Source organism: Marmota flaviventris, chromosome 3 (genome assembly GCF_047511675.1).
Source record: "Marmota flaviventris isolate mMarFla1 chromosome 3, mMarFla1.hap1, whole genome shotgun sequence".
NCBI classification, from domain to species: domain Eukaryota; kingdom Metazoa; phylum Chordata; class Mammalia; order Rodentia; family Sciuridae; genus Marmota; species Marmota flaviventris.
In genome coordinates, this window is record NC_092500.1 from 151,629,115 (window position 1) to 151,655,683 (window position 26,569).

General features: G+C 33.2%; 1 protein-coding gene across 2 annotated transcripts in view; it reads left to right on the plus strand.

Annotated features, from left to right (window-relative positions):
* Gpm6a (glycoprotein M6A) overlaps positions 1-26,569 on the plus strand; it is a 326,724-nt gene that overhangs the window by 279,169 nt on the left and 20,986 nt on the right. For both annotated transcript variants that reach the window (XM_027926991.2, XM_027926992.2), the window contains 2 exons: positions 1,025-1,217; positions 16,736-16,892. In XM_027926991.2, the coding sequence (XP_027782792.1) occupies positions 1,025-1,217; positions 16,736-16,892 (350 nt within the window). The remainder of the gene's footprint in view (positions 1-1,024; positions 1,218-16,735; positions 16,893-26,569) is intronic.

A 26,569-nucleotide genomic window follows, 5' to 3' on the forward strand; every position in this document is an offset into this window, starting at 1 on the left:
GAATTTTGGACAACCATATGACAGCACAATAATAATAAGTTTAATAATAGTTACAAATAGGTCTAATAATGGCAGATAACAACTATTGAGTCATTCCCCTACATTGGGCACTATTTAATGTATTAATTCAACCATATGAAGAAAATTCTTATTTTCACCATTTTATAGGTGATAAGATCAAAAGAACAAATTTACTAAAAATCACAGAGATGAGATCAGGATTCTATCCTGCCTACTCTCTCTTTTCTGCTCTGCCAGTATCTTTCTCATTTTTTTAAAGTCATGAACCATAGAAACAGATTATTCAGGATGAGTCACTGTACTAAGAATATGTATTAATGATCTGAACTCAAATTCATTTCCCTTACTACATGCATCGAATTTGGATACCATCTATTGTCTTCCATTTTAAAAATTTGCTGGCCAAAATTCAACAACTTAAGTTTACAATGCAGTAACTGGTTTCAACTCATTGAAAAATATAGCCACAGAGTTCAAAAGATTAATTATCATTAAAATAAAAGAATGAGCAGGGGCTGGGGTTATAGCTCAGTGGTACAGCACTTGCCTAGCACATGTGAGGCCCTGGGTTCAATCCTAAGACCATATAAAGATAAATAAATAAAATAAAGGTATTGTATCCATCTACAGCTACAAAAATTATTTTTTTAAAAAAAGTGTGAGCATATAAAATTTGAGAGCTATAAACTCAAGGTAGAATGATATACATACAGGAATGGTAAAGATTATCAAAAGAAGTTTGAGCTGGAAAAGAAGGGCTTCTGTGGACTTGGGGCATCAAGGAGTCATCATAAGTAATAAGCATTTTCTGTTTCTGCAACATGGATTATAAAAAGGGAGTTGATCTTTATATTGTCCAGGACATCATAGGACTTGATTTATATGGTTGACCTGATAGCATCTATCAATGCAAATATAACTTCCCAAAATGCTAAAGTTGGATTTTTTTAATTTAAATGAACAAAGCATGAATTTTTCACATATTTCCTGTTGATCTCTACAGGGTGTTTTGAGTGCTGTATTAAATGCCTAGGAGGGATTCCGTATGCATCTCTGATTGCCACCATCCTGCTCTATGCGGGTGTGGCCCTGTTCTGTGGCTGTGGACATGAAGCACTTTCTGGGACTGTCAACATTCTGCAAACCTACTTTGAGATGGCGAGAACTGCTGGAGACACACTGGATGTTTTTACCATGTGAGTCAATCTAGTACTTATATGAAGTGTGTATGTTGTTTACATTTGCTGTGTGTTAAATAAATGGGCATCTAGAGTTAGGGAGGTGATAATATGGATGAAAAAGATACTACTAGGTGTACATGGTTCAGAAGAGCCTTGGCCTTTCCATCAACACAAGGCTCTTGGCATAAAATCAGAAACCAAATTATTTCAGGTTTGCTCAGGCTTTGACTCAGGTTTTAGCTAGACTTCAATTACCATTAGGTAGAATATTTACTTCTCTCTTGCTCTTTCAATTTGAGCAAAGGCTCAACAGAAAGATAATAAAGAACATACTGAGATAGACATCTAAATATCTGCTGCTAATTCCAGGAAAAGTCTTTTAAAAACAATCCAAGGTACTCTTATTTTTCAAAACAGTCTAATTCAGCCACAGATATGGTATCCTCTATTTTTCCTGCCTCACAGAAAATTATGTCAAAATTGTGGACGGTTCTCAGGCTTTCTGTAAAAGGATAAATCACAAGAAGAAATTGAGCAACTTTTTTCCTCAAAATACCAGTTATGCTTTTCTTTTCCAAAATGGAAAACTCCTGGTATTACTAAATCATGATGATATTGAAAGAATAGATTTTTAGAAAGGTAACTTAAATTGTCTGAAAGTGAAAGGTTGTTGTTCAAATTTCTGTCCTTTATTGCTTTATATTATAGTAAACAGGAATTTGAGAATTAATTACAGAAGAATTTACTTCCAAATGAGTTACTTATTGAATCTATTCAGTGAGTTCATAACTACAAAAAAGGAAAATGACTTGTTTATTACAAGTTCTTTTTGTAATCGTACTATAATCTGTCCCAGGACCCATCAGTTTTTGTTACCCTTGAAATTTATTGCATTTGTTACATATTACTTGATACTGTGTGTTTGTATTGTGCTTTATGTCCTTTATGTTGTCATTCTACATAAATTAAAATACTCTTAATGTATATTCACTTTTTCTGGAATAAGATGCATTTAGGCTTGTAAGTCTTTATGGTTATCTGGATGGCTAGAGAAGCTTTGCTTTTTATTTTGTAATTCCATCTAAAAGAAGTTGGTCAAAACTCTGATTAATGTAGGGCAGTTGCTATTGTCCTGGTTTAATTTTAACCTAAAACCCTAATCTGAGACAAGACTTAATCAACTTAGACCATTTTCTAGGTAGAAGACAACTATTCTCCAACTACATTATCAAAAATATATCATATTACTATGTTTCTTTGTCATCTAGAAGAAGGTTGTTCTGAACAGGATATTTTTATCAATTATATTCATTATTTTGTTCATTCAAGTGAGTAATTTTCCATGAAAATGAAAAGAGAATACAGTTACATATTCATATGGATAAATAAAGCAGGAATTCTTTACTTTGAGATGTACTTCCAGACAGAATGGATAGAAAATTTTTAGGAAAAGATAAGTTAGAATATTTATGTGAATCTAAAATATCTTAGAAGTGAAAACAATGATTAAAAAAAGAAATAAAATTTAAAAACTGTTATGAGACTAGGGAAACTCCCTACAACCCACACATAGTGATTAGAGGGAAGAGGAGGATTGATTAGTTAAGAAATAAAGCTTCTATACAAATATAGTCCCTAACTGTGCAGTATCAAGGATAGAGAATCACCATGGACACTGACAAATGACAATGAACTTTTAATAGCAAGCTAAAAGTTATACATCTTCCATTACAACTTTATTTTGCAAATTCATTCTAGAGAGTTAACATTATCTGCCAAATTGAATTCTTTACACCTGTAGCAGTAGACAGTTTATCAATTTCCATCAGATTAAATGCAAACATAGACATAAAAACCAAAATTCAGTGGCTATCAATGACTTAGACTCAAATATGCCTGAATCAATTCTTAAGCTTATAAATGATATTTGTCATTTGGAATATAATTAAACTATTTGAAAATGCATGGTATTACTGCAAGTTAGTTTGCAGAAAGTTTTAAGAAGATGATTGCATGCCTCTATTTTAATGTGATAAAACTGACATTTTCTTTTTAGTTGTATCTCAGCCTACCCTGGACAAAATATGTTCTCACTGTTCATTATTTTAAGCTACCACAGATGTCCTTAAAAATCTACAGATTCTCTATACTTAGGCTACATTCAAAGTGCTAAATTTGGTTATAGAGTGTGAAGTTTGTTAGGAATCATAAGCCTAATAAATGGCATGCCTATATACATCTATTAGCAACCAATTATCAAGATATATTTGATATTTAGACAACAAACTTTAATATATTTCTGAACTCAACTAAAGCGCTGAAATTGTGAGTTTAAAAGAGAGATTTGAGGTCAGAGATTTTATTTAGTACTTTTACCTTTGGTCTGTTACATGAGAAATTAAATGCCACCAGTAACACATTTTTGGAATGGAAAAACATCGTTTTGGTTGGGAGAAATTAATGCCAACATTATCTCTCTTTTCTTTGTTCAAATTACTTGAATTTCTTCTATGGGTCCTGTGGAGCTGCCAAATGGATTAAGACTCTCTCTGCCAAAAAAAAAAAAAAAAATAGTTCATGAAAACACAGAGGGCAGATGCATTCTGTAAACTTCTCAGTGTGATCAGTGCCAATTGATAAGGTCAAAATTTGCATAAAGGTTCAGAGGAAGTAGAGATTAACCTGTGAAGGGCTGAGGATGGGGTATCAGAGAAAAGGAAAAGGTGAAATACAAGGCAGTGGAGAATGAGCAATGTGCTTTCAGGAGACACTTCTTGCTTGGTAATAAATTGTTTGAAAAAGAAAATTAAGACAGTGTGAAGAAAGGACTTAGAGCCAATTTTAGTAATTTATTGAGATTCTTATTACTTTTCTCCATAGTTTTCATGCTTAATTCAACCATAGTTTTCATCCTATATCTTATACTTGGAAAGGAAAAGAAGCTTGTTCACTGGATGGCTAAATGAAAAGATACAATTTCCCAAGACTTGAGACTTCCACCCATGGTTTTTAGAATCTGAGAATTAATCCCTTCTTTATCTTCAGGACCACAAAGTCTCTCTATTTTCTCTCCTTCATAATCCCACCCTTCTTCTCCCTTCATTCTTCTCCAAACTCTCTCTCTTCTCAAATACTTACAAGTATCCCTACATGGTCACTGTCTCCTGAGAGGAAATCTCAAGGGCAAGCATGCTGAAATATGATTATTCTGATCCGTAATCACCTGCCCAGCATGCAGAATGTACTTATCATAAATAAGTGTGCAAATAATCTCCATTCTTATGCAATCTGTCTTTCAGATATTTAATGCTAAACACCATTAGCCCACCCAGTAGAAAGTGATCTGAAATCTGGGTCTTATATTCCCAGCTGATGTTACCCATTGAATCACTTTGTCATATTACATTTGATGTGTGGAGACCTTCAGAGAGGGGTAGGAGAAGTGAATTTCTCAAAGATTTTGTGCCCTATTGATGTAAGTTTTAGTATATCTCTATCTCTCCTTACCTACTTGGTTTCCTAGAAGCTTTTTTTTTTTTTTTTTTTTAATCTGTCAGTTTAATTCCTCAAATCTAGGTCATTTGTTGGCTCTTAACTCATAATGGTAAGTGTGGAACTTAACCTATGGCTCCCATCAGTGTTCCTACCCTCCAACCACAACTTCTGTGTGTTCAGCGCAGTCACTTGGGCACACTCAACACTGGAAACAGCTCTCTACTCTGCCACTTTCTTTTATGATGAAGAAGAAATGTTCTAAGGTGCCATTTAGACTTTCTTATCCTGAGAGATTTGGGGGAAGGTGTTATTGCTGTGATCCATTAGTGTCACTTGACAGCGAATAAGAAGGAGGGTAAGTATTTTACTTTGGAAAGTGGATTCATATAGGTCAATGAAATACAGACACTTGTTAGAAAATTAGCTATGAAAATGATTAAATCACTGATTTTTCTGCGTGAGTTGGCTTCTTGAATAACTCTCCTGAGAACTGAGAGAAGATCAGCCTTACTCACAATTAATACTCACCCATAAATTATTTAGTATGGACGGTGCTTGGGCTTTGGCAAATTATAGTGAATATCCAGGATCTGATATCATTGATTACTGGAGTGAAGACATTTTGTTTTCAAAATGTTATAACTGTGATTTCAGTTCAATGGATCAAAACCTGAGTTCACTAGATAATTAATTCTTCAATATTTCAAAGCAAAATCAAGCAGTAAGTTTGGATAAAACAGATTAATTGATTTCACTCTCAATTAACTTCATGTGGGTCTGTATTTCTGACTTTGCTTATAATTTTTATACATCACTTAGATATTAATAAAATAGGACACAGTTGTCAGTTGCTTGATGAGTGAGAATAAGAAGGGAAAATAACCATGATTTTCAAGACAAGATGAGGTTTTATAGGCTGACAAGAACCATAGCAGTATGCAAACTACCTGAACAGATCTAGGGTGCTGATAATTACATCAGACTGCTGAAGTCTTACTTACCACAATGTCTGCATATGAGAAAAATTAGTATCAATGAGAGATTATTGATTAGTCTTATAAATTCAAACATAATTTAAATCATAGTTGACACTTAGGTTAGAAAACCACACCGAATTCCTGATTTCTGAAATAATAATCAAATAGTATGCATTTCACTAGCCAATATTTTAGCCAGGCTAGTATTCCACAAATGAGTGTTCCTAAATTGATTAATTAATTTTTAAAATGCTGAGGTAAAGTAATGTTTAGTCAACATTTTCTCTGCTGTGACTAAAAGGATCTGACCAGAACAATTTTAGAGGAGAAAAAATATACTTGAGTGCTCATAGTTTCAGAAGTTTTAGGCTACAGAAGGCTGGCTCCATTCCTCAGGACTGCGGGTGAGGCTGAATTTATGGCAGAAGAGTGTGATGGAGGGAAGCAGCTCACATCTTGATCAGAAAGCAGACTCCACTCGACAGATACAAAAGTGTACCCAAAGTCACGCCCCAATTCCCACCTCTTCCAGCCACACCCTACCACTTCAGTTACCATCCCTATCAGAGGATTAAATCACTGATTAAGTTAAGATTCTTACAACCCAATCATTTCTCCTGTGAACCTTCTTGTATTATCTGACACATGAGCTTTTGGTTTTGGGGTGACACCTCACATCCAAACCATAACAAGCAACAACAAAAACAAAACCAAATATCTAAATGTGAAGAATTTAGATAAGGATACAACATACTTTCTGGGTTTGATCCAGTTTGGCTCTTTGCTACTGTAGATATCTTAACTTGGGCAAGTTACTTAACCTCTCTACCTCAGTCTCTCTTCAGTAAAAGGAACAAACTAATGTTGCCTACTTCCTAAGTTTCTGATGAATATAAAATTTGTTGATATTTTAAAACAACTATTTCTGGTACACAGTAAGCACTGTACAGCTATTTATTGTGTTGGGGATAGTGATGATAATGATGATAAAGATTGTTAAATTAATGGTAATGCTCTATTCCTTGAAGCCCTGTTTCAATTGTAATGCCCACTGCCATGCTTCCTAATATCTGGTTGTTCCTGGACATGGCCCACTTACCATAATACTGCTATTGCTTTACTATTCCATCAGGATAGAGATAACAGCAGAGGTAAACATTTGAGCAAGGTTCAGGCTGGATTTGAATTTAAAGATCTAACTTCTCTCTTAACATTCAAAAATGCAAGAATACAGTCATTTTAGGAAAAATAAAGAACATAATAATCTTGTTTAAGTGATATCTTGAAGGTTATCAGGTAGAAGCAAACTTATTTTGTTCTTCATGGTGAAAAGAAAGACACAGGCTTAGGATTCTAAGTTATAGGGATGGATTGCCTTGGAATGTAATGATTTGTTGGTTAGTGCAGCTGTTTAGATAAAGCTGTTAATGAATTTTCAGTTCTTAGATGCTTAGAATCTGTGATTCACTTAGTCTAGTTTATTTTTAAGATCAGTTATCTTAATAATAGCTCCCATTTCACTAATTGAGTTGTTGTGAATATTGAGTATGTGAATATATGTTAACCTAGAATTCATTTTTGTTCTAAGATACTCCTGATTTCAAAAGTCTAGATCTTTTCCAGGATAATCTTTTGTTTGATTATTCTTTTAACATATTCATTCACTGAGCTATCCTATGTGCCAATCACTGTGCTAGTCTTCAGGGAGGCATAGCAGAGCCAGACAAATTCCTTGTCCTCAAGACTGACATATCGAAGACAGGAGAGCAAAGTGTCATCCACATCAGACCAAACAGATATGGATTATAGAATGGTGGAGTCACTCTTTTAACTGAATTCTGTAATTCATCAGGCTAAACAAATGGAGTGAAGAAACTATAACAGTTTGTGCTATGTGGTATTTACAAAGACACACAGAAAATTATATTGAATGAGACAAAATACAGTGATAAAAAGAGACCCAACATGTGCATACTGACAAGTGCAAATAAAATTATGTCTCTACCTCAAAATTTACTAAAAAAAAGTTAAAAGTTGAAAGTTAAATTGAAGACTAAGCTAATTTTTAGGGGCTAGAATAAAATATAAATTAAAGTTTTGCTTATTATGGGATAAGAAGTATATCAGCAAAATAAGAAATCACAAAGGATTTATGGATTTGACCTAATAAAAATTTAAAGTTTACTCTTTAAATGTTATTTAAACATTGAATTTACATAAAAACTGATAAAAATGTAGTATACATGACAAGAATTTATAATGTTAATAAATGAAAAACTAAGCCAAAAATATTCTATTGAAACAAAGGTAAAATATAAAACAGCAATGCCAATAAAAATACAACAGATTAATAGCCAATAAATGTATGTTAATTATCACTAAAAAAAAACTAAGAAACATTTAAAGTGATAACATCAGAAAATTATAATACCTGGTATTAGGAAATAGAGAAGCCCTTTTTCTCTTTACGAATAAATTTTCACTTTAGAACAAACTTTCTGGACACTATCTTCATACACATACTTTAATTTTTCTAGGAATTTAACTCTGGGAAACAATTTAGGTTCTGAGCAAAGACTAGCAAAGCATAACTGCCATGCTGTTTGCAATATTGATACACTGGTTTCCCACTGCTCCTGGAAAACAAATGACCACACATTTAGTGGCTTAACAGCACAAAATTTATTTTTATAGTTCTGGAGGTCAGAAGTCTGAAAGGAGTCTTACTGGGTTTACTGAAATGGGCTAAAATCATGGTGTTGGCATGACTCTGTCCCACCTGGAGTCTCTAGGGGAAAATCCATATCCTTGCTTGTTCCAACTTCCAAAAACCACCTGCATTATTTGGCTCAATGACCCTTTCTGTCTTCAGAGCCAACAGTGTGGCATCTTCAACTCCATCTCTGATTTTGATCTTGCCTCTTCCACCTCTCTCACTTTTGAGAACCCTTATAACTATATGGATCCACCCAGATCATGCAGGATAACCTTCCCCTCTTGAGATCATTACTCTCATCCCCAAGTCCCTGTTTCCATGTAATATGACATGTTCACAGGTTCTGGGGATTAGACTCTAGACATCTTTGAGAGGAGCATTATTCTTCTTACCACTGATCAAAAGTAGGGTATTGATAAAATACCTCTTCAAAGGATAGAATGTACCATAACCCTAAAAAATATTGAAAAATTACGTAATAGTTTAAAATATATTTACTAAAAAGGAAGTTTTCAAATAGTCTATAACACTCATAACTTTTGTAAAATTAAATTTATATTAAACTGGAAGAATAAACAGCAAACAGTTGGAGTTTTTTGTTGTTTGTTGTGATTTTTCATTCATTTTCCCCCAATGAACAGACATTGTTTTCTGGTTAGTAAGATAGTTGTGTATACAAACAATGATAAATTTGAAAGTTTACATTTTAAAAGTAAGCAAAATGCTTTAGAATAGGATAACATAAAGATAACTTTGAAAAACAAAAATTAGTGAAAGGAAAGAAACACTTAGGATTATTTAATTCTTCTATGGACATTAAGTCAGTGGCTTCATATCAGAAGGTTATTAATGCATTATCAATGATATGTCATTTACAGAAATGTATATTTATCTAAATAACAAGAGTTTAAGTTTCCTAATATAAATGTGAAGTTATTTGTTATATTAAGTTGACAGGTAGCATGTTAATAAAAAGAGTATTTTTATGATAAAGTAGAAGGAATCAAGTCAAGGTCAGGCTCATTATAATTTAAACATTTTGGTGGTTTAAAATATTGAAATTGATTTTGGAATATATTAAGAAATTTTCATCTTCAAGTTGTTTGAAGAAAAAAAAGTATGCCTAAGAATATTTGAACATGCAGAAATTAACGTGCAAGTTAAAGTGTATAACTTGTGGTAATCTGAATAATCGCTCCTAAAGATATCCAGATTCTAATCTCTGTCACCTGAGTATATGACCTGATATAGAAAAAGTAGACTAAAGAGTTTAATTAACGTCAGGATTTTGAGGTGGCGAGATCCTTCTGGATTATCCAGGTGAACCCTCACAATACAAGGGTCATGAGAGGGAAGAAGAGAGATATTTGACCAGAGAAAAAGCCAGTGTGATTCCTGAAATGAGGTGTTGCCTACATCTTTGAAGATGGAGAAGGGGCCACTAGTCAAGGATTGCTGGGAATGTAGCTCTTGAAGCTGCAAAATGCAACATTCTGAAGAGTCCCTAAGGGAGTCAAGCTCTGCCAACACCCTGGATTCAGCCCAGTGAAACTGATTTCAAATTTCTGACACCCGTAACTATAAGAAAGTGTGTTTTGTTTTCAACCTTGAGTTTGTTTATTAGAGCAGCCATAAAAAAATTAATATATAGCCTGATCATTTTATTGCAGTACTTACTATAAATCATTGCTTATTATTATTACTTATCAATAGTAATTATAAATTTTAGTGAATTTCACAAAGTTATGATTATTTTTGACAGATATTCTAACAGAATATTAGTTTGAAATTCTTAAATTTCAAAAAGGCAAACCAAAAGGTATATGACTGATATAATTGTCATCCATGATTTGGCATTATACTTCCTGCAAAATGCCAGACTTGATGTACACATGCATTTTAATTAAATAAACATGACTTTGGAAACAAAGATGATGAAATAGTAAGCACTAGCCCTTTTGGTTAGTAGTCACGTTGAAACAGGTACAAAGAGCCATGTGAAATAGCCCACATCAGCCCCCACCACAAGCCATACAGCCTGGCATTGGGCGAAAATGTCCCAACTGATGAGTTTCCCTTGGGGGGAAAGAGAAAAGTGGAGCGTTCATCCAATGTTCTGACTCTTCAGAGAGCTGCCCAAGCACTCATTTCCATCTCAATTCATTCTTCTAATTGACAGAACTAATATAGTTTGTGTGATAGGGGTCCTTTGAGAAAAATTCAGTGTAGCCGAGATGACTCACAGCTAGAGGGGGAGGAAAACGTTCAGCAAACACCAACAGAACCAAATAGACTGTAACACAATCATAGTGGTGGACTTAAATACTCCACTTTCAGTAATGGATTAAATATCTAGAGAGATCAATAAAGAAACAGAAACTTTTAACCAAGGTTTAGACCAAATGAACATGAAAGGCAAATATCATAACATTCTACCTAACATCAATAGAAATACACATTTTTCTCAAGTGTGTATGGAATATTAACCAGTATATATAATACATTAAGGCCCCAAACAAGATTTAACAAGTTTAGGATGATTGAATTCATGCCAATATATTTCTACATATAATAGCATCCAAGAAGGGAAAAATCGCTTAGGAATAAATGAGCGAAGGAGGCAAAACATTTGCACACTGAAAGCTACAAAACATTTCTAAAAGAAATCAAAGACACAAATAAATGGAAAAATTACCATATTCATGGATTAGAAGACTTTTTATTGCTAATATGCCTGAACAACCCAAACTGCTTTACAGATCAATTCAATTCCCAACAAAAATCTGCTTAGAATGAATTAAAGATTAAAAGTAAAACCTGAATTCTTGTGCATAGTTGATAGGAATGTAAAATTGTACAGCTGCTGTGAAAAAGAGTACAGAGGTCCCTTAAAACTTTTAAACATACAATTACCATAGAATCTAGCAATCCTAATTTTGGGTATCCATCCAAATGAAGGGAAATCAAGATCTTGAGGAGATACCCTCACTCCCATATTTATTGCATTATCTGTAACAATAGCCAAAGTGTGGAAACATACTAAATATCTGTGGATGGATAAAGAAAATATGGTTTATGTATGTAATGGAATATTATTCAGACATTCAAAGTGAAATCCTGCCAGATTCTAAAATACGGATGACAGGGCTTTAGTCTAAGTGAAATAAGGCAGCCACCAGGAGGAACATGCTGTAAGCTCCATATATATGAGATATATGACATTCTCAAACTCATAGAAACAGAAGTGATGATTGCCAGGGGCTAGTGGGAGAATAGATGAGTTGCTGTTCAATGGGTATGAAGTTTCAGTCTTGCAAGATGAAAAGTTCTAGATCGGCCACAAAAACGTTGTGTTTATAGTTAACCATACTATAAGATTCCCTTAAAAATCTGCTAAGAGATTAAATATTACACGATTTTTACCACAATAAAAATAATTTAACATGAACTTTCTGCATGACATTTGTGAACATTCAAAGCATTTTCAAAATCTCTTTAAAGTTGTGGTACTGTGTTCTCTTCTGAATTCTAATAGAAAAGCAAATGGAACCATTAACTTCAATATATCTATACCCAATACTGGAAAATATGTTTATTGCTTATCCATTAACACATTGAACTGATTAAGAATAAACTGATTAAGAAGGAACTAGTGGTCCCTTCTCCATATTCAACAATAAATGTTAAAATTAACATTTTCCAACTCTAAGAAGAGATACTACATACTCCAGCATCTCTGTCAAATCTCTGTATTCTAATACGTGATTATAGCATGCATCATAGAGGCAATGTCAGAAATAGTTCAAAACAACCTCCTATTCAGACTAATCAATAAATGTTAGTTTCTTGCCACCGTCATAAAGAAGTCACCACAAACTTGGTAGCTTAAAACAAATAACAAAACAACAAAAAAAAATGGAACTTGGGTTCAGCTCAGAGGTAGAGCACTTGCCTAGAATGAATAAGCACTAAATTCAATCCCCAGCACTGCATTAGAGGAAAAAGAAGAGGAGGAAAATAAGGAGACAATATATACTGGAAAGGCCATAAGTCTGGAGTGAAAGCATCTGCAGGGTTGGACCTTTCCAGAATGCAAGGGTGTTCTTGGCCTCTTCCTGGAGCTGGTGGTATAGGCATTCCATGGCTTGGAGACACTTCACTCCAATCTTTGCCTTCATCTTAGTACTTTCTCTTTTTTTCTGCATGTCTCTCTCAAAGCTCTCTCTTCTTGTCCCCCATGAGGCTACATGTGATTATATTAAAGACCCACCTGAATGATACAGGATCATCTTCTCCTATCAAGATCCTTAACTTAACCATAATTTCAGTAATATTAAGTAATATTCACTCATTTTCCTTATCAAGTAAGAATCATAGGATTCAGGGATTATAAAGCGAATGTTGAAGGGATAGGTTTTTAGCTGACCACCATAAGCAAAGGTGTTTTTACTTTGCTCTTTTTACAATTTTTGCTAATAAAAACTTTTTGTGAAAGTGCAAGCACTGGAAAATTTTAGAGCTACATGAGCAAAGAAAGCATGGCTGTATAGTTCTCTCTGCAATTTTAATCTCCTACTTTTTATGTGAGAAGAATCCAGATGGGTATAAACAGCAATTTGGAACTCTAAGATGTATAGGAAAGCTGAACAGAAAATCTATTTCTAGTTTCAATGGAGGGATTAAGCCCATTTCCAAAATATTGCAAAAAAAGGCATACACACAATGTTTTATTGATATTTTTTATTTAAACTTAAAAGTTATATTAGTAAAAAATGTTGATTTCTAATAAACTTCTAAAATAGCAATAGGGATGGATCTGGAGAATATCAGGATAAGTAAAATAAACCTGACCCCCAAAACAAAGGTCAAATGTTCTCTCTCATATGTGGATGCTAACCCACAACAAGGGGAGCAGGGGGAATAAAATTTCAGTGTATTAGAAAAATGGAATGAAGGGAAGGAAGCAGGGAGAGGAAAAGGAAAGACAGCGTAATGAATTTGACATAACTTTCCTATGTATATATATGAATACACCACAGTGAGTCTCACCAACTTGTACATCTATGAGACTAGGGTTCTAATTAGAATAAGATATTATCCATTCTTGTATAATTATATCAAAATAGACTGTACTGTTATGTAATATTAAAAAGAACCAATAAAATTAAAAAATAGCAATAGATGTTATACATACATATATATGTGGGCATGTGTATACATACATATTTATACACATACATATATATACTTACATGTATACATATATACATATAAACAAATCTAAACTTAGAAATATTATTCAGACAATCCCACTAAAATTAGGGACAAGGAAGGTAAGAATAATCTCTACTTCTGCTCAACATTATTCTGGATGTACTCACTAATTCAGTTAGATTAGAGAAAACAATCAGATACCTAAGACTTAGAAAATAAGAAATAAAACTCTCTTTGAGATAATAGGTTGATATATATCTGGGACAATCTTAAAGGATCAATGATTAAGCTAATTCAAAAAATAAGAGCATTCAGCAATGTACAGGATTAAAAAAAATCTACATGAAAAACAGCAACATTTGTATAGAGAAATAATAATTAGAAGATTTGGTGGTAAAGGCAAATTTTATTTACATTGGTCAAAAAAGCCAAATAATAAACTTAATTGTAAGTACTTAAAATTGACCTGAAGTAAGCAGTAAAATGTTCCCAAGAGTTGTAAAAGTTGATGTGAACAAATGAAAAGGCATCCCTGGTTCTTGGTGAGGATTATTAAAGTATTAGTTCTCTCAAACAAACTTCAGTGAACTTTTCTCTAGAACTAAAGAAGTTAAACTTAAAATTCACAGGAAAAGATGAAAACATAAGAAGAGCTAAGAAAATACTGACAAGGAAGATCTTGTTGGTGTCTAACCCTGGAAGATATCAAGATACACCCAAAGCCTCTATAATTAGAGCAATGCTGTACTGACTGACACATGCACAGACACACTTGTGGGATAAAATGGAAAGGATAGAAATGGACACATCAGGACTTAGCTCGATTAATCAATCAATCTATCTGTATTTTAGGATAGTGGTAGTATTGAAATAAGCCGATCAAAGATTATATTTTAATAAATGGTAAGACAAGTAGTCAGTTTGAAAAATAAAATTGTGTCCAGTTCTTATACCACTCAAATAATAAACACTAAATTTGAATCTAAATATAATAAAATGAAAGTATACACATGGTAGAAGAAAGCAGAAGTGATGAAATAAGGATCAAGAAATCTATTAAATTTACAATAATCTTAAAACAAAACAAACAAAAGACCTAGCAGTAAAATTAACCAGAACTGAAAAATATCTAGAGGAACACAAGAAAACATTATTATTTTTCTGTAATATTTAAGAGTTACTTAAAAGTATACAAAATGTACAGTTACTAAAACAGCTAATTTATTTCTTCCTCCTTTGAAAGGAAGTGGCTTCAGTTGTTCCCCATGTATAGAACTCTACAAAACAACATATCTGTAATTTGTAACATAAATATTGCAATGTTATTAACAATATTGCAACCTTGTTTTTCAAAGTCTATTTTATTTTGATCAGTTCAGATTATTTTAAATTATTTTATTATTCTTTTCATTATTTTAAATCTACCATGTGTCAGAGATGATTTAATCTTTTTAAGTATTTAAGTATTGAGCTGCTAGCAGAACATATTCATTTTGCAGTAATTCAGAATTAGTAAGGAAAACAGTTCATCAGTATTCAGTTTTATATTGAGGTGCTCAGGTTGGAATAAAGTGGTATAAAAAGCAAAACCAAATAAACATTGATGAAAGATACTGAAGACAAATAAAAAGATATCCTGTGCTCAGAAATTAGAATAAGAAATATCATTAAAGTGTCTATACTACTGGAAGTGATTTTCAGATTTAATGCAATCCCTACCAAAACACCATGGATGGATTTTGCTGAATTATGCAATTATGTCTTATCAAATTCATCCCACTGTGTCCAAAAAGTATTTAGCCTCAAGGTACATCAATATTGGTGCTGTGTTGACTTTTAGGTTAGAATGTCGTGTCCTGTATCATAAACTATGCATACATAGAGTGAATACATTCCAAAAGTTGTAGATGATCCGTTTCTTAAATTAAGTAAATGTAGAGCATTAAACTGGTGGTATGTCACATCTACATTTCACTGGCATTTTTACAACTTTGACTACATTGAATGTAAAATGGCCACTGGTTATAAAAATATATAATAATAAATCTTAATGGAATGATCTTTAACTCTAAGCCACAATGATGGTAAATATTCCCATAGTTTTAAAAGATACCATTTGGAGAATAAATATATAAAGAATATTTTCAAAACTAGGAACTGCAAATAAAAACTCACTTCACAAAAACACTAGTGTTCTCTTTAATCCCAGTGAATATTCATATCCTAGGTGCAAAGCTATGGACTATGAATTTACCTATTTAACATCTATAAATCTGTCATCTGTCTATTTATTCATCCATCCATCTGAACAACCTACCTATCTACCTTACTCTCTATCTCCATCTATTATCTATGCATCAGTTGTCTGTGTGTGCACTTTTATATTTCCTATGTAAATGTTTTCTTTTAGCCATGTGATTTTTTTCTTCTATTGGGCAATCAATTGTGAGAAAAGGAAAAGTGTCTTCCCAACCCTTTATGGAATTATGCTATGGTTTAATTCATGCCCAGTTCTGTATAATTAGTGATTCTGGCTAAATTTTATAGATAAATTACAATTTATCTGTAAAATTATATCCTTGTTATTACTGAGATTGCATTAGCAACAGCAGCAAATATTTGTGATGGTTTAAGGTAAATATAAAATAAAACAAAATTGATTATTCAGAGGAAAGACATATTAAGTATGTCATTTTATGCAAAATACATCATTACCTATAAAGCTTTCTTTTTAAAAAATGTTTTAAAATCTCAATGTTGTACATATAAATGTTTACATTCACATTTTTTACTAGTCAGATAAATTATCCTACTTATCAAATGAATTTAAGTAAACTCCTTTGGAAATATAATTCACTGCTTATCCAAGACTACAAGGATGTGAACCAGGGAAGCGGGGATGCTAGAAGGGAAGAAGATACTTACATACGAAAACCTCAAATCCCTTCAGGACAAATATTAAAAGTGGCAGAACAAAATGTATATTACACATTAGAAATATGAAGCAAAAATGTTTGTAAATTCAGCCTCCACCGTGAATATCAACATTCTCCAACTTTCCTTCCAAAAGAGACTTAAGCATGCGAGAATCAATTTCTGCAGACCAACAACACTTTTCCCTTCTCCCCCAGGATTGACATCTTTAAGTATGTGATCTACGGCATTGCAGCTGCATTCTTCGTGTATGGCATTCTGCTGATGGTGGAAGGATTCTTCACAACTGGTGCAATCAAAGATCTCTATGGGGATTTCAAAATCACCACTTGCGGAAGATGCGTGAGCGCCTGGGTATGTTATTTCTCAGCATTTAGTGTTTAATGTGGGTTTATTTCAATAGCACACAGGTGTTTACATTCATCTGCTAAGAAAGTATTTTTTAAACACATTAACATTCTCTTCATTGATGGGCTATCTTAAATCTTGATGACATTACTTCCAAATTAAGATTTTTTTTCTTGTGAAAATTCTTTTCAAATTCTCAAAATATATGAGGTACAACTTGCTTTGTTCCTAGAGGCAGCAAAACTGCCTACTGATTTATGATTATTTTTTACAAAGGACTTTGACATTCCCATACAGAATAACAGAAAAATCTATTTCTAATTTATAGGCAATATACATATCTGAACCCCACCTAAACATATCTCTATATTTTACTATATAAATTTTGGGGTAACTCTCGTATTTTCTGATTACTTAAGAATTATATGAATTTTGGCCTTAAATATTTGTTGATATGATATTTAGTGGTAAATCAATTTATACTCATATTGCTAGACATACTACAATGTAGACTAAGCACTTATGTATCTTCTAATGCACAGGAGTGGTGAAAATTCAGAGTAGTATGGTTGAAAGTACTTTTGTATGTCTTAGAATAATTTTCTTATAATGAAAAACTGAAGTTTCTATTCTATTTTCTGCTGTACAAGACATGTGTTTAATTATAGAATATAATTCATATTAAGTATGCTTTCTAATACGTAATGATATAATTTACTTCAACCTCACAGAAAAGTTCAAAAATATTTGTTAACCAACTTTTTCTTCCCTTGCTTATAACAAGTTCTGTGTTGCTGCTCAATATCATTAGGACAGGAATCTCAGATGAGAGTTTGCCTGAGTTGTGAATATTTGTAGTTATCTATGGAATAATTTTTTGTGATACTCATTTATTTCTGTTTTGTGGACAATGCTTAGTTGTACTCAAGGAAGTAAAAGACATGAATGTGAATAAAAGTGGAATTTAAATAATGTGACTAAGGGGCTTTAAACTGCATCTATCACCTACATTCCTTGTAGCATTAATATCAAATTACAAATCTAGAATAAATTAATATACATAAAGATCTTGCATTAACAAAATCAACATAAATATTCAGTAGGCTAGTACTCAATGATATCTAAGCAATTTTTTCTAGTAAAAAGAAAGCCTCTTATTTTAGAATCATTTCCATTTTGCCACTGTAGTGAAATAAATTAATAACGGCCAAAATATAGCAAATTAATTTAATGGTGGGCCTTTTGTTATGATTGGGATAGTATCATTGTGATGCCACTGTGAGCCTCAGAAATTCACTTTCCTCCTCTGGATCACAGTTTACTCATTGGCAAAATCAAGATCATCTCTAAAGTTCGCACCAGCTCTCCACAAAGCTATGAAAGTGAACCCAGGAGAGATAAAGGTGTCTGTCTATAAGCACATTTCTGCTATCAGGTCCTTTGGCCAGAACTATTGCAATCAATTTTGTTGTTTAGTTGAGAATTGTAAAATAAATTCGTAGTAAAAATAATCACAGGAGGAAATGAATATCTGTGTGTAACTACTTGTCTTTGTGCCAGTTAAGCATCTTAAAGGAATCTCAAATAACTACTTTTAAAGCAAATCATGAACCACATTTTTTTTTTTTTTTTTTTTTTGGTAATAGTAACAATTGTGTCACTAGTCCCACCCAACAGGCTAGAAGGGTGGAAGCAGCTGTGTTGGTTCCCATGGTGGCTGTGCAGCAGAGATTCAGCCCACCAAGATTGCCCTAACTCTTTTAACACCCCCCCTGCCACCCAGGGAATGAACAGTATTGAGGCAGAAGTAGAAGCCGCATCCCTCTGCACATTGCAGAGGGCTCTGGGTCATGCTCAGCTACCCCAACACTGGCTTCTTGAAGGGAACGACTTTGAGGCCCAGGAAGTGAATAGCTGTGTGTGGTCCATTTCAGTTTGGCTTCATGAAATCGTGGGGCAGGGGCCGGGGGAGATTTGCCCTCTGTGCTCTCTGGTACTTGTTTTCCTTTCTTTCTTATTTTCATTCTTCTTCTTCTCTTCATCCTCTCCACCTCCATCTCCTCCTCCTCTCTTCCTTTTCCTATTTGTAGGTAGAATATATCTTCAAGTTCAATGAGTTAACCTGCTCTGCCTCTCTTCCTTACTTTTAAAAATGTCTGTGTTTCTGAAATTTTATCAATGCATTTCGACTAGTAATAGTAAATAATACTAAATTGTGGAATCATTTTTTTTGCATCAACTCCATGAAAAGCTTCCTGAATTAATACTAGTAGAACTTTGTTATCCTATCCCTGTTTCTCTATACCACATAAAAATTAAAATGGTTACTAATTGAAACTACATCAGCACAAATGCAATTAATTTAAAAAGCAGCATTATATCACTAAACTTGGATGCTAATCAATACTCTTTCTTAGTGCTCTTGAAAGCACATTTGATCTGCATTGTTGCTTCCTCTTATGCCGTGTCAAGGCCCATTCAAATTCATTTCAAAAATTTGGTGCCATCATTCAAAAGTCTGGTGTGCATATCTGTGTTCAAATTTCCCTTCTGTATAAGGACTCCAGTCATACGGGGCTTAGAGTCCACTCTATTGACCTCATTTTTTACTTACTTACATCTGTAAAGACCTAATCTCCACACAGAGTCACTTTCTGGCATACTAAGAGTAGGATTTCATTATATGATTTTGCAAAGACAAAATTGAATCCATAACAATATGTCCTCTTAAAACAACAGCAATATAGCATATACAGTTTTTAAAGCAACCAAGACAATTATTACCTCATTTTGCAGATAAATTTTACAAATGAAGAAACATTCTACTTGTTTATTTTTAAATACCCTTCTTGTTAACCTTAGATATTTGTAGATTTTGATCACAGCATGTTAGACTAGTACCTATAAAACATACACTATATAATTAGCTTTCAGTCTATTCCATACGTCATAACTCATAGTTCATTTTTGTAGCTCAAAGTCAAAGCTTAGTCCAGTAATAGTACTATGAAACATTGTTAAGTGCTTAATATGCTAGTTGTCATACTCTGAACTTTACAAACTATTAGGGCATTTAATCCTCCAAACAACTTGGTGAGGTAGATACTGGTACAACCTTATGGATGACCAAACTACCAGGTAGAGAATTTGCTAGCCACAATTGTAAATTGTCTCTTTTTGCAATAAAAGGATGCTGTGCAGAAGATGAAAGAATTCAGTATTCAAAGATACTTTGCCATAAGTAGGACGTTTTTGATAGCTATCTGTAAAGTATCCTCAGGTAAATTTGTAAGTAGGGTTTTCATCAAGGAAACCTTCATTCTAGACTGTGCCTAAAATTTAGCTTCTTTTAAGATTAATACATATAAACAGACAAACAAAAAGCAATTTTTTGAACAATACTGCCAATACAGAGTTCCTAAAATAAAGCCTCCTCTCTCCATAGGATACAGCAAGTCTAACACAGGGAAGTCAGCCTGATTTTTTTCAAATTAGAACAATACACTTTAACCCTGGTTTTTCAGTAGGAAAAAATAAAATAAAAAAAGAGGAGAATGCAGACTGTTTCAGGAAGACCAACAATATTTAAAAATAATGTTTCAAAAGTGTTGCTTTATGGAAGAAAGATCCAGGATTTTATGAGCTATAAGTATTTGAAGTAGATTTTCCAAGTATGGCTCAGAACTAAACCCAAATTCTATGACTATAGACCAATGTCGGTGTAGCTATTGAGATTTAACCGTCTCAGCACATAAAATGTAGGAAGAAATCAATAAAAATTTTCCCTCATTTTAATTTCTTGCGGTAAAATTGAACAGAAATTTTTGATTAGCCTTCTATAATGGCATTGGTGGAAATGAGAAAATCTGTTACAAAATGTAAAGAGGCTTCTAGTGTGTTTTCAAATATGAGAGATTTAGTGACAGAGGCTAGAAATGCAAAATTGAGGAAAAAAAAGTTTAATCATGCAGAACCATTCAGCTTGCCATAAGTTCTGATTGTAACTCAATTATAATTAAAATAAATTCCTGAAATGTTAAGCCAACTTTTTTTTTGGTTTTATGTTCTTTTTTGGTTGTTCTTTTGATGATTATTCAAGTCATGTTGTATAGTCTTCTGCCAAACTTTTTTTAAATAAATTTTATGCATTCAGTGGGATTTCAAATTTCATTAGACATATCTTACATATCATCCTATGATGTAATTTCTGACAAGAAATTTGTGATTGTTTATTTTTTATAATCCTAAAGTAATGGTTTTTTTTAAGAAACAAGTGTTTTCATTTAGAATAGTTTTAGATTTACAGAAAGGCAAAGATGGTACAGAGTTTCCATATTTATGAAGCCCAATTGCCAATTACTAATATCTTACATTAGTATGGTACATTTATCATAATTAATAAATCAATATAAATATTTACTCTCCATTGAAGTCCAAGCTTTATTCAGATTTCCTTAGTTTTTACTAAATCTTTTTTTTTTTTTCTGTAACAGTATCCTATTAAGGATTTAATCATTTTTCCCTAAGCTACACTGACCAGGAACATTTTCTTTTTTTTTAATATTTATTTTTTAGTTGTAGTTGGATACAATATCGTTAGTTAATTAATTTATTTTTATGTGGTGCTGAGGACAGAACCCAGGGCCTCACTTGTGCTAGGCGAGTGCTCTACCTTGGCCAAGCCACAACCCCCAGCCCAACTGGGGACATATTCTAAGAATTGCCTTGTTTTTGATAACCTTGACAATTTTGAGAAATATTAGCTATGTATTTGGTAATGTTACCTTGGGTATAATTTGTATTTTGTTTTTCTCATGATTAGATGGTTTTGGATGAGGGATTGAAGACCACAGAAATATGTCTTTCTCATCCTAAAATATATCTCTGATGATAAGTAAATCTGGAATGAAGAATAAAAATATTTGGGGTAGAGAGAAATTCATAATGTTAACTCCATCCCATAAATATACATACCTGGGTCTGGGGCTGTGGCTCCATGGTAGAATGCTTGCCTCACACTATGGGGCGCTGGGTTCCATCTTTAGCACCACATAAAAATAAATAGATAAAGATATTATGTCAATCTACAACTGAAAAATATTAAAAGAAGTAAATATACACAACTATAATATTTCAATTGATAACTTAAAAATAAAATTTTGAAAGATCTTTAAAATATATTTTATCATAAATCACTATGTTAGGAATGAAATAAAAGTCATAGATTACAAATAGTTTTAATAGTCTTCTCCTGAGAAGTATCTGTTGAAGTCTCACTCATTTCTTAATTGGAGTGTTTGGGGGCTTGGAGGGATTGGGGGCTACTGAGTTGAGTTTCATGTATATTCTGCACATCAACCCCTTCCAGGTGCATATTTTGCAAATACGAATATTTACACATTCTGTAGAGTGTCTCTGCACTTGGTGGATTGCTTCCATTGCAGTGCAGAAACTTTTTAGTTTGATGTAATCCCATTTACCTATTATTTTTGTTGCATTACCCCTCAAAAAAATTCTTCTATAGTCTAATGATATAAAACATTTCTCCAGTGTTCTACTCTAATAGTGTTTGTACGTCTGGGTCTTCTATTTAACTCATTAATCTATTTGGATTTGATTTTATATTATGGTGAGGGATAAGGGTCTAGTTCTGTGTGTTGATGCTCAGTTTTCCCAGCACCATTTATTGAGGAAACTCCCTTTACCTCCAATGTGTGTTCTTGGCACCTTTGTCAAAAATCCATTGTCTATAAATGCATGGATTTATTTTCAGTATCTAAAGTCTATTCTGTGTCTCAATGTGTCTGCTTTCCTATCAGCACCATTGCTTGCTATACTTCAGTAGCATTTTGAAGTCAGGAAATACGATACATCTGGCTTTGGTTTTGTTGTTCAGGATTGCTATGGCTATTCAGAGTCCTTGGTGGTTCCATATGAATTTTAGACTTTTTTTTTCTATTTCTGTGAAGAATTTCATTAGTAGATTGATAGGGCCTAAACCAAGTTACTAAAAATCACTTTGGATGGTATGGACATTTTAATGATATTAATTCTTCCAATTTACAAATACAGGATATATTTGTATTTATGTGTGCATTTTTCAATTTTCTTCATCTAAGCTTTATAGTTTTCACTGTAGAAATATTGCAAATCCTTGGTTAAATGTATTTCTAAGTATTTTCTTCCTTTGTAGATATTGCAAATGAAGTCAATTTCTTGGTTTATTTTTAAGATAGACTATAGAAATACTGATGATTTTTGCAGGTTGACTTTTATATCCTACCAGTTTAGTGAATTAATTTATTAATTCTAACAGATTTTTTGGTGATCTTTTGTGTTTTCTAATAAATGCAATCATATTATCGGCAAAGCAGGGACAATTTAACATCATTATTTCAAATTAAAAAAAAAAATTCAATGCTGAAGATGAAACCCAGGGCCTTGCACATACTTGCCAAGCAATCTAAACCTGAGCTATACCACCAGACCTAATTTTTTTCCAATTGATGGTCTTTATTTCTTTTTTCTGGCCTAATTACTGTGGCTAGAACTTTCAGTAGAATTCTGAACAAAAGTGGTCAAAGTGGACATCTTTAACTTGTTCTAAATCTTAGAGGAAAACCACTAACTTTCCTCCTTCAATTTGATGTCCTTTATGAATTTGTTATATCTGTCCTTTATTGTGTTGAGGTGTGTTTCTTCTCTATCTAAATTTTCTATTAGAAGAGTTTTATCATGAAGGGCTATTGAATTTCATCAGATGCTTTTCCTGCATATATTGAAGTGGTCACTTTGTTTTGTGCTTATTTTTAAACACGATGTGTTATGTATAGTGATTTGCATATATTGAATGCTCTTTGCATTCTTGGGATGAATTGCATTTGAGCATGTTGAATGATATTTTTCATGTATTGTTGAATTCACTTTGCTGGTATTTTATTGAAGACTTCTGTATCTGTTTTCATTAGGAATATAAGTTTTCTTTTACTTTGCACCCATGTCTGGTTTTGCTATCAGGGTAATGTTGGCATTATAGAATGAGTTTGACAGCATTTATTTGTCTTCAATTTTTTTTCTTTAGTATTTTGAGTGAAATTGAAAAGAACTGAAGTTCTTCTTTAAATATTTGGTAAATTTCAGCACTGAAACCCTCTGGTCTTGGGATTTTCTGTGAATGGAGACTTTTAATTACTGATTGGGTTTCATTACTTGTTGGTAGTCTTCACTCATTTTCTATTTATTCATTATTCAATCTTGGTAGGTGTTTTAGTCAGCTATTTCACTGCTGTGACTAAAGGACCTGACCAGAATGACTGTGGAGGAAAAAAAAAAAGTTTATTTGGGGTCTCACAGTTTCAGAAATCTCAATCCATAGACAGCAGACTCCATTCCTCAGGGTTCAAGATGGGACTGAACATCATAGCAAAAGCATGTAGCCGAGGGAAGCAGCTCACATGATGGTCAGAAAGCAGAGAGAGAGATTCCACTCATCAGAAACAAATGTATACCCCAAAGCCACACCCCCAGTACCCCATCTTCTCCAGTTACCACTCAGTTAATCACATTAGGGGATTAATTCACTGATTGGGTTAAGGTTCTCACAACCCAATCATTTCTTCTCTCAACTTTCTTGCATTGTCTCACACATGAGGTTTTGGCAGACACTTCATATCCAAACCCTAACAGTAGGATTTTTTGGTGTTTTCAGGCACTTATTTATGACTCATATTTTTTTCAATTCATTGGCATATATTTGTTCATAATAATCTTATGATCATTTGTATTTCTGAGGTATCTATTATAATGTCTCCTTTTAAATATCTGATTTTATCTACTTTAGCAATTCCAGTTAATATTAATAATTCACCTCATCTCACAAACCATGAATGATCTCAATAGCATCTAGCACCTCTTCAGATAGTTATCAGTATTTTTACACATTTTGCCAAAATCCATTAGAGGAATCACTATCTAAGTCACTTATGAAACATACTTGTAAATGAGACTTGAAATTTGAAATTAGTCATTGGTAACAGAATGATGTTGTGTCAACTGGTATGAAAACAACGTTAATCTTGTACATCTTCATCAGAACTCTTAAGTGACCAGGTGTGTCATCAATGGATGGCAATATTATGAAAGGAATCTTTTTCTCATAAGTAATAGGTCTCTGCTTTACTTTGAAAGTGTTGTGCCCCCCACAGTCTAATGTGTTAGAAGCTTGTTCCCCAGTTTGGTGATATTAAAGGATGGCAGACCTTTAATAGGTGGAGTTTAATGGGAAATCCTTATATCAATTGGAGGTTTGGCTTCAGAAGATATAGCGGGACCCCATCTTCCTCCTGTCTTGGTATGTGATCTCTTCCTGCATGTGCTTCCAAGATTGTGATACCATCTCTTGAAGCTCCTCACCAGAACAAACCCTGGTTGCATACCCCTGACCTTCTAGAATTGTGACCTAAATAAACCTCTTTTAAAATAAGTTACTCAGCCTCAGATATTTCATTGATGTAGCAGAAAATGTATTAATACAGTCTCAACAGTGAGCTTAAAGTGTACAGTAATCCAGATATGGTGTCACTCAGACTTTGTAGTGATCAGAAAACACAACATTTATTACTTAAGGTCACCATCTTATATAAGTATAATAATTATAATAGTAACATCATAGATCATTGATCACAGACCATCATAAAAGTGATATAATAATGAAATAGTATGGTCAAAGTACATTTAGTATAATTCTTAAGAACCCAAGAATTTTTGAATAATAAATGAGCACCATTTCAATTTAAAGTTACGAGCTGCATTAGCCCTAGACAAGAAAGTCAGCCTGTCCTTTGATGCTTTGAAGTCAGGCATTGAAGATGTCCCAAATGGTGTCTTTTTCAAATAGAAGGTGTAGCCAGCTTCATCAGAGGTCTTAACTAGGTCTCTGGATAACTTACTGCAGGCTCTATAACAGCATTTCATGCTTCATATTGTCCATTATGTTGTGGAGATGGCTTCTTTTTCTGAATGTCATGAACCAACCTCTTCTAATTTAATATTTTTTTCTGAGTTCCTTAACCTCTCAGCCTTCATAGGATTGAGGAAATTAAAGCCTCACTCTTGATTAGGCTTTGGCTGAAGGGAACGTTGTACGTGGTTTGATATTTTATTCAGACCACTCAAGCTTTCTTCATATCACCAATAAGGCTGTTCCTCTTTGTTATCATTCATTTGTTCACTGGAATGGGACTTCAGGGACTTTTCCTTTGCATTCATGCCTCAGCTAACTGTGACAGGTGAGGGTAAGCCTCTGGCCTCTCTCAGCTTTTGATGTGCTTTCCTCACTAAGATTAATCATTTCTAGCTTTTATTTAAAGCAAAAGAGATGGAAGTCTTCCTTGCATTTGAACAGAGACCATCATAAGGTTGTTAACTGATCTAATTTTAATATTATTAGGTCTCAAGGAATAGACGGGCCTGAGGAGAAGGAAAGAGATGGAAATGACCAAGAGGTAGTGGAGTGATCAGAAAATACATTTATTACTTAAGGTCACCATCTTATATAAGTATAATAATTATAATAGTGACATCATAGATCATTGATCACAGATCATCATACGTGATATAATAATGAAAAAGTTTGAAATATTGCAAGAAAAGTCAACGTGTGATGCAGACACACTTTTCCACAG